The sequence below is a fragment of the Cavia porcellus genome, unplaced genomic scaffold (genome assembly GCF_034190915.1).
Source record: "Cavia porcellus strain 051 isolate PalLab524CR breed Dunkin Hartley unplaced genomic scaffold, mCavPor4.1 scaffold_7, whole genome shotgun sequence".
Classification (NCBI taxonomy): domain Eukaryota; kingdom Metazoa; phylum Chordata; class Mammalia; order Rodentia; family Caviidae; genus Cavia; species Cavia porcellus.
In genome coordinates this window covers 8,183,855-8,192,816 of record NW_026947490.1, presented here as the reverse complement: position 1 = coordinate 8,192,816, position 8,962 = coordinate 8,183,855, and the positions used below count along the sequence as shown (strand labels likewise).

The 8,962-nt window shown below is 36.6% G+C and overlaps 1 protein-coding gene across 1 annotated transcript; it reads right to left on the bottom strand.

The window, feature by feature from the left end:
• Nucleotides 1-8,216: 8,216 nt before the first annotated feature.
• Nucleotides 8,217-8,723, bottom strand: LOC111755997 (keratin-associated protein 19-5-like). The gene has a single exon (XM_063252399.1). It carries the CDS (start codon nucleotides 8,683-8,685, stop codon nucleotides 8,437-8,439), a length of 249 nt encoding a protein of 82 aa, XP_063108469.1. The 5' UTR covers nucleotides 8,686-8,723; the 3' UTR covers nucleotides 8,217-8,436.
• Nucleotides 8,724-8,962: the final 239 nt, after the last annotated feature.

Sequence of the window (8,962 nt, the reverse complement as noted above, 5' to 3'; positions counted from 1 at the left end):
TTAGCTGTGTACACTTGTCATAAATTTTACAGATTGAAACTAAAGCACCGGAGTAAAATATGTCTTGATTTCTTTTGTATTTTCCAAAAAGAGAATAGTGAGACATATGCCACGATACTTTGATGCACACATGGATGCATATATGATATACATGATAAGGAACAAGTTGTAAAATGAGGCTATAAAATCTATGCATAAATTGAAGCACCTCATTTTTTTTTACTGTTTTCTTCCAGGTTAGAATAAATACAACAATGAAAGTATCCTTTGGATACTGATCAGTTTTAGAAAGTGAGACACACATTTCTTTTGAATCTCTTTCTCTTAATGCAGTGAACCAAAAGGCATGAATAATTGTTTGTCATTCTCTTCTTTGAAGATCTTTCGAAGACAAGGAATCCATTATCTTGTGTTAGGGTATGTGAGGTAATGAAATTATAGTCTTTTATTGTCCTAAAGTCATCTTTTATATGTAGGTTGTCTTCTTTACTTTTCCCTCTTTGCTAGGACAAAATACCCAGCCCCCAAAGTGAAGGAAGGAAATGTTTATTTAGCTCACAGTTTGTGGAAGATTCCATCCACAGCAAGTTGACTCCAGGCAGGGCGGGTATGGCAGAGGCGACTGATCAAAGTGGCAGAAGGCAGCAAATGTAGCAAGAGCAGAAAGGGGAGGGGAGAGCAAGCCTTTGCTCCTTCCTTATGTTGTAAGCAGGCTACAATCGAGGGTGCCGCACTCACACCATTTCTGTGACCTCACTTGCACAGGCTTAGGATATTTATGAAGGGAGGATCCTGGCCCCTGCTGTATTGCTTAGTTAAACTTTCAAATTTCCCAAATCTACACAAGGAATAGAGTGTTAGGAGGGGAAGGGCATGTCTTCTACACTCCAGAATGTGTAACTGCTGAGTTTCTTAGTTAAGCTTCTGTATGGCTCAAGATGACATAATGGATCAACTATTATAATCAACTCCTTGTTAATTTAGCAACCCAATCTGCAGAGAAATGTAATACTCCCTCACTAGAATAGAAGGTAAATCTTCCTTGGGTGATGCTTATTCTTATCATTTCACAACTTGAATATTGTAACACAGATATAATCAGCCTTAAGAATCAGTATTATGTCTATCAATTCTGTATTACATCAGAACTATAACATTCTACCCCTGTCCCAACCCCAAAGACTCATGCACAACCCTTTATGCAAAAGGCATTAGGTCCATCTGTAAGAGTTGCCAAAGTCCTAACACTTTCACCATTGCTGAGGAGTCCAATTCCCAAGTCACTTCCATGATCTAAGGCAAACTCTTAGCTACAAGCCTCTGTACAAATGAAAAGTTTTTAAACACTTTCAATGCCATAAGTTAAACATTTTCATACCAAAAGTTAAAAATCAGAAGGATTCAATGGATCAGGATCAAAGCAAGTCCACAATGCAACAGGGGAGGATTAAGTCTTGTAGTTCCATGACCAGCATCTGATGCAATCTGTGGCAAATTGTGAGCTCCAGAGGGCTTAATTTCACCTCTGTGAAACCTCTGGGTATTGTAGTGACCATGGCTTCTTTCTCAGGTCCACTTTGCTTTCTCCTTGTAGCTTTCCTTACATGATCCATGTTCCTGGCTTCTCCAAACTTCTGGAGTCTCCAGTGTACCTTTGATTTCACACTCACATCTTCACACAGTGCCCTCTCGGGGGCACGCTGCCTGGCCTCCCAGGCCTTTTGAAAGTGAGGTGCTAGCCTTCTTAACCTCACAACTCTTGCATTATACAAGCATCTAAAATCAACAGCATTGGAATGATGCCTGGGTCTGCAGCCACCCGTTAAAGTGGCCAGTCTTCAGTCTCTCTTGGATACAGGGGTTTGATGTCTGGATTGCTAGACACTTTGAATCCAATTTTGTGGAACACATTTTCTACACCACTAACATCTGGAATATGGTGCTCTGCAGCTTTGTGTTCAAATCAAAATCTTTTACTTTTGCCGTTTTGAGACTGGCAAAGTGTGTGAACTTGCACTTTCTTGTGATGTCTTCAGGCCATCTTTTATATTCCCTTATTTTTTCTCAGCAATTGAGAACTCTTCAGCTCTATCTCTGTGGTTCACATCTTTACTGGAGATTCCTTTCTGGCCAAACTCACTACATTTTAAATCATTCTGCTGGGCTCTGTGCTTTTGATTCACAACACAAATCTAGCTAAATGTTTCCAACAACAGACATGCCACAGTCTTCACCTTCAACTACCTTGAAATTTCTTCTGTCAGATTAATTAGTGTATCACCGTTAATGTCAGATTTAGGCAAAGATGAACAAAATATTCACAAACTTTTTGCCAAGCCATCACTCATATCCCCCAACAACAAATGCAGTCCTTCCAAGAAGAAACCTCTCAAGCATGATCTTAACCAGCAGGATTTCTACCAGACTTCTGATCTTCTAACCATTGACCGGGACCTTCCACACAGAAAAATTTAAGGCATTCCAACTCTCTTCTTTCAGGCAACATCTTTGAATATCTTCAAACTCTTCCCAGAGTCCCTACCCAAAGACTCTTGAACCACATGTTCAGGCATGGTCACAACCATGACCTCATTTCTCTGGCACCAAATTCTGTGTTAGCTGATTTTCTCTCAGTGCTCAGATAAAATACCCAATGCCCAAAATTAAGGAAGAACGGTTTATTTAGCTCAAACAAGGAAAGAGTAAACTATTTTTCCTCCTTGTATTGTAGCAGGCTTCCACTATGTATGCTGAGTGTATCACTTACACCATCTCTTGTGCCCAAATCTTGCACTGATGCTCTGCTGAGTCACTTAGTTAAACCTCTAAGTTTCGAAAGTTAGTACAACGAACAACACCCTAGAGTGTGGAGAACTGCTGATCTACCTAGTTAAACTTTTGGACTTCTGCCGTTGATATAACATATCAACCATTATAGAGGCTGAGAACATCTTCAATAATTTAGAAAAGATTTTTCTTTGTAAAGATAATGTTTTATTAAATTGAAAATAGAATTTTTGAAATGATAATACATTTCCCTAGGAGTGCTATGCACAGTTTTTCCTAATCTATCAATTTCGATGGTGGTTTTAACTTTGGCTTCATAGAACATGTCTCATGACTTTGAATCTGTTTATGAAGCAGAACAGACATCTTTAACACGCTCTACTTGATGGCAAAGAGGGAGAAGAGACGGCAGGAAAGAAGCTGTGCAGGGCCGCATGGGTTCAGGAGACCTGGACTCTGGTCCTGCGCCTCAGTTTACCATTGGGATTCATGTACATCTTTCAGTTCTTTCTGCTTCTGTGCTTAACACACACTGTCAGGTGAAATGTGTGCTGCCATTTAATGTCTGCTCTATTTCAGCACTTTAGGATGCTAAAGTGTGATTGAATTAAACATATTAGCTGCTTTTGTTGTTACAAAATTTTAAATTTTATACCATTACTTGCCCATAGAATATTCATTTAGGAAGAATATTGGTATTTGTTTATGTCCTTTTACTATATCAATAAGAAACTACGTTTTCTCTCTTTTCATCAGGGGAGTGATTTAACTAAAATTGAGCTATATTAGAAAGATTTTTGGATGTTATTGTGTTTGTCATCAGCCTAAGGTGAAAAAAGAATTTGCAATAGAGTTTTTGTGTGTATTTTGCCTATTCGATTGCCAAATCATCAATATGATGATGATAATGATGGTGAAATAGAATGTCATACCCTGCCTGGGAGATTAAGTAAGAAAGTAAGAAAACTAACTGTACAACTCCAGCTGATTGGTGGTAAGTCAATCTCATACAAGACAAAATTAGTTAACTGCTCTTATAATTTGTTGACTGACTTCTTTATAAAATCATCAACTAAAATTATATGCACAAGAGTATAACAGGATGAAAATGTACAAATATGGAAGTTATGAGATGTGGTTTATTTTATAATATGCCTATTGAGGTGATGTGATCTATTACATTTCCTTATTCTTAAAATAAAAAAAAAATCTTGCATGGAAGTTTCACTATATTTTTGGATTGAATTCAGAAATGTGGACTGACTAAATAAAATGCACACCTGATATAAATATATACACATGTTAAATTGATAATTGCTTTCTGCCATTGAACTATATATAATATTATCTAAGAAAACAAGAAATATGTGTCAAATTATTAATTACCTTGATCCTCTTCTACTTCAGTCTTTAAAGATATCATGTATTCATGTGAATATTAGCATAAAATAAAATAGATTTTTCTATCAAGGCAATAGCTTGGCTCACTAAGATTGGAAAAGAATGTCCATCACCACTTAAACATAGTTGTTTCATGAACAAAATAAAAAACATATTTTACCTTAAAATTTGAATGTTTTATTGAACATATAATCTATTCATTTAGAAGCAAATTAGGGGATAACAGGATTGTGGCAGAGATATGGATATAAATTGGCAAACTGTGTGATCTCAATTCTCCAGTGAAACAAGCTAGCAGTGGAAGTCTCTTTATAATTTTAAATGCTGGGATCAGGGCAGCAATGCAGTGGAATCCAGGAGATCTGTATACTCTACAGCATAATGCATGGTGGCAACCATATCTGTAGCCTCCTTACCTAGAGCTGTATCCATAGCCTCTGTAGACACAGCCATGACCGGAACCAGGCTATGGAAGCTGCCACATCCACAGCCATTGCCGTAGCTTAGGCCACCAAAGTCCCCACAGTCACAACCCAGGCCTCCATAGTAGTTGCCAGAGTGGCTCCTGGTGTCAAGAGTTTAGTTATTTTGCTGTTCAAGGCAACCCACATGCTTATATACCCTGAAACATCATGAGGTTGAAAACTTGCCACTTAATGTTAGTCTCATTCCACATGTTACACTTATCTGTTACAATCCTGATTCATGAACAAGCCCTTCCGTTACTTTCAGTGTCTGAGCTTATATTTCTTTCTAGGCATGGTGTCCCTGAAATGCATTGCAACACTTTTAGAAGAAGAAATTTCTGTGTCTACAAAGTCTGAATATACTATACTCTAAACAGAATTCTTCATAAACATTATTACACAGAGTAATTGGCAGTGTTGTTTGAAACTAAGTACATCTTTATTTCTACCTTGTCTTGGATTGTCAAACTTCACTTATTAAATTCAGGAATTTGATTAAATTCAATATTTCTGTTTGTCATATCCTTTCAAAGCCATCTTATGCCTCATGAAGGGAAGAAATCATTTGAAAAGTTGTGGGTATTAATTCACCTGTTGTATATTCTTGTAGAGAATGTCAGAGAAAAATGTCAAATATAGCAATAATTTTTCTATTATTTGGAATATTTATCATCATAACTATAACTTTTTATTTTACAGAATTGAAAAATGACTACTTTGACATGACAAGAGTGTATTATTGTTCAAGATTAAAGTCCAATCGTAACAATTAAAAGTGCAGTAAGTTTTTTCAGTTTTACAAGCAGTTTTCAAGTGGTCCAATTTTAGAGCTGGTTTGGTTTCTTTCTGCCATGACTACAGAACAGAAGCAAAACCATGAATAAATGTTGAGTGGGTGAATAAATTCAAAGGCATTTAAAGGTAAGCATCACGCCTCTCAAAAGCTCGGGTCAATTTGCTGAATGTACATAAATTATAAGAGGTTTTAAAAAATGTACTCAGTAGCACCTGACCTTAGGGGAACTGATAACACGCATTTTATTACACTGGACTATAAATCTGAGTGTAACCTTAGGTGATATTTCGTATACAATTATCTCCCCTTATCTGCACTTCAGCTTTCACTTTTTGAGTTACCTGAGAACAGCCCTAGGCCAATATTATAAATGGAAATTTCCATAAATAGTTCACAAGTTTTAAATTGGGCTTCATTTGAGAGGGCATGATGAAATCTCACTCCAAACAGTTCCTATCCACCTAGAACAGGAATCATGCCATTCTGCATCTTGATATTCTACTCACCCATTAGTTATTTAGCAGTCTCAGGTGGAAAACAACTGGCATAGAAACAGAGAGTTGTGCTTACTTGAGTCTTACATAGCTAGGGTTCCATCACCACGCCAGTGCCATTCACCTCACCTTATTGTGTAAGCTACGTGCCATCTGTCTTCAGGATAAGCACATAAAGTGAATGAGTCAAGAAAGACTACAATTACATAATTTTATTACAGTATGACTTAAAAGTATTCTATCATACTATTAATCTCTTATTTTTGTATAAGAATTTTTGTTATTATTACATAAGTAGAGGGAAATTCATCATATGTAGAATTTATTATTATCTGGTATCTTAGGCACCCTCTTGCGGTAGAGTTCGAATGGATCCCCCGTAAACAAGAGGGTGAGCTTATTGCACCAACCCTCAGCATACCTAATCCCAAATATTTCTATTGCTCCTTTTTGGTCCACATAATTCCCTAAATGCAATCATGTTCCTACTTTTTAACATCAGCTACAGTAGATCTTGTAAATTGTTTTCCAATTTTTTAAAAAATTTCCAGTTCTATCAATAAGAAACTTCTAATTGGCCCATATCTTTGACAGTGATAGCCATTTTGCAGCAATTTTAGTTTGACTATACTTAGGACTCTGTAGCTTACATACTTTTCTAGTGCTTTGCATCACTTTTATAGGAAAGAAATTTCTGTGTCTATGAAATTTGAACATGCTGTACCCTACACAGAATTCTTCATAAACATATTACACAACACCGTGGGCAGTGTAGTTTTGAAATAGAGCATGTCTTCACGTCTATCCAGCAATGACCGAATATTGCTTTAGTCCAAGGTTTACTGGAAAAGAAGTGATACTGGGCATAATTACTAGGGCACTTTTGATCTCTTATAAATGCTTGCTGAAGCATTTTCTCCATTTTAGATGGGTTTTTAATATTATGGCATTATTTTGCAGGAGTTTTTTACCCACAGGTATTTTTTTTATCTCTCTCTTTCAGAAATATTTATTCCCACTATATGATTTACTTTCTAGCTTTAAAAGGGTTTCTATTACAAAACATTTCTTGAAATAATGGAATTCAGTGGATTAACATTGTTTATTTTATGTTTAATGTTTCTTCGCCCTAATTAAGAAACTTTGACTACTTCACATATTATTCTTTATATCTTTCTCTTGTTTCTGCAAAACCTGCCTTGATTTATTTTGCATCCTAAATTCACATGCAGTTGTTAATTTGGAGATGTAATTCTTATAAAATCAATTGGAACTATAAAACCACAAATCACATAGATGTATTTATGTTACTCTCCCAACTATTGCACCAGACATTTTCTGGTTTTGGAGATGCTATGATCCATTCTCACATAGAAAAGTGACAGCAATTCCTTGGATGTAAATGTTTTCCAGATCTCATCTTTTAATAAATGTAATCCAATAATCTAATCAGTGCTACAATAATATAATACAACTGAATTGTACTGTGATTGTCAATCCTGACTTCAGATAATCACACTGATCACTCCACTTTAAATATAACCACGTTTCTTCAGATTGTGGTTGCTATTAACCAACCAGGGAAAAAAAGTATTTTTATCTAAATTTCAATTTTCTCAGTCAAACTAAACAATGCAGTCCCCCACTAGGGATGCTCAGCTTTAGCTACTCGGGTCCATTCTTTTTAGAACAATACTCACACAACTGGGTGACACATTTTGTAATCCTCTTCTGCTCAGAAAATCCATTCATATGTTCAGTAAACAAATCTAGGTTCCCAAAGGCATTATGGTATTTTTTGAAATAAAGTTTACATTTGGCATTATTTGCAACTTGTATTTATATAGCTACAGCTAAATTTGAAACAGACAAGCTCGATTCTATAATAGCATATTCAAGAATTAAAATTAACAGAAACGATCAATTTCCCAAGATAACCTAGTGCTTCAGACAAACACACGACCAGAACCTGCAAGATTCTGCACTGGTTAGTAGGTAAAGGGTAGCGGATATGGAGTAGTATGACGAACCTAATGAAGGTACCCAGGGTTCATTAAAGCTGGGATCCAACCTAGATCACACTATTCATGCCATTTTTAATTTTTAGCGAATCATTTCACATTTTAAAGCTTCTGTGCTAGCCAGGATGGTATTGGTACAAGTCTTGAAAAACCTTGTCAAATATATTATTCAAACTTCATCCAAATCCAAATTTATCAAGACATTAACAAGAAAGATAAAAATGAAACCAAGCATGCTGTTTAAATTTACAACAATTTATTGTAAGGAAAGCTGAAGAAATGCTACATTTAAGAAAATATAGACAGGAACAGGGAATTCTATGAATAAATTTTAAATTGATAAATGTTCAGATTGGATTGTAGAACTTTTTCATCTCTTCTGGGTCTAGGTAAGTGTAATTCATTTAATTATTATAGTTAGGTTGAATCATCTTCTTTTGGCTTCACATATTGGTTTTCCAGAGTAGATTTCAATAGAATCCGGAGAATCTGTGTCCTCCATAGTACACTGGGTGGCGGAAGCCAAATCCAAAGTTTCCAAAGCCAGAACCAAACCCGTAACCTCCGTAGCCACTGCCACAGCCCAGTTTGTGGAAGCTGCCGCACCCACAGCCGTGGCCAAAGCCCTGGACACCAAAGCCTCCATAGCCATGTCTTAGGCCATTGAAGCCTCCATAGCCATAGCACAGGCCTCCATAATAGTTGCTGAGGTGGCTCATGGTGTCAGAGGAGGTGAGTCTGGTTTTCTGGTCAAAGCCAAATGCTGAATTTGAATGTCAGTATGGGAAGAGAAGTGCTTATATATGGTTGTTGGAGCACAGGATAAGTCATACGCATATTCTCCTCCTGTGTCACTCTAGGTGCTACCTTTCATGTTACAACTCATTAATCTGCTATCTCTTGGCACGAGAGGCACTCATTCCTCTTAAAATTACTGCAGCTTACTCAGCATTCTATGCGGGATGTCCTTGAACTTAATGTTTGGCTTTTATGACA

Excerpts from the sequence above, each read along its gene's own strand:
- LOC111755997 (XM_063252399.1), bottom strand. The coding sequence starts at position 8,685 with ATGAGCCACCTCAGCAACTATTATGGAGGCCTGTGCTATGGCTATGGA.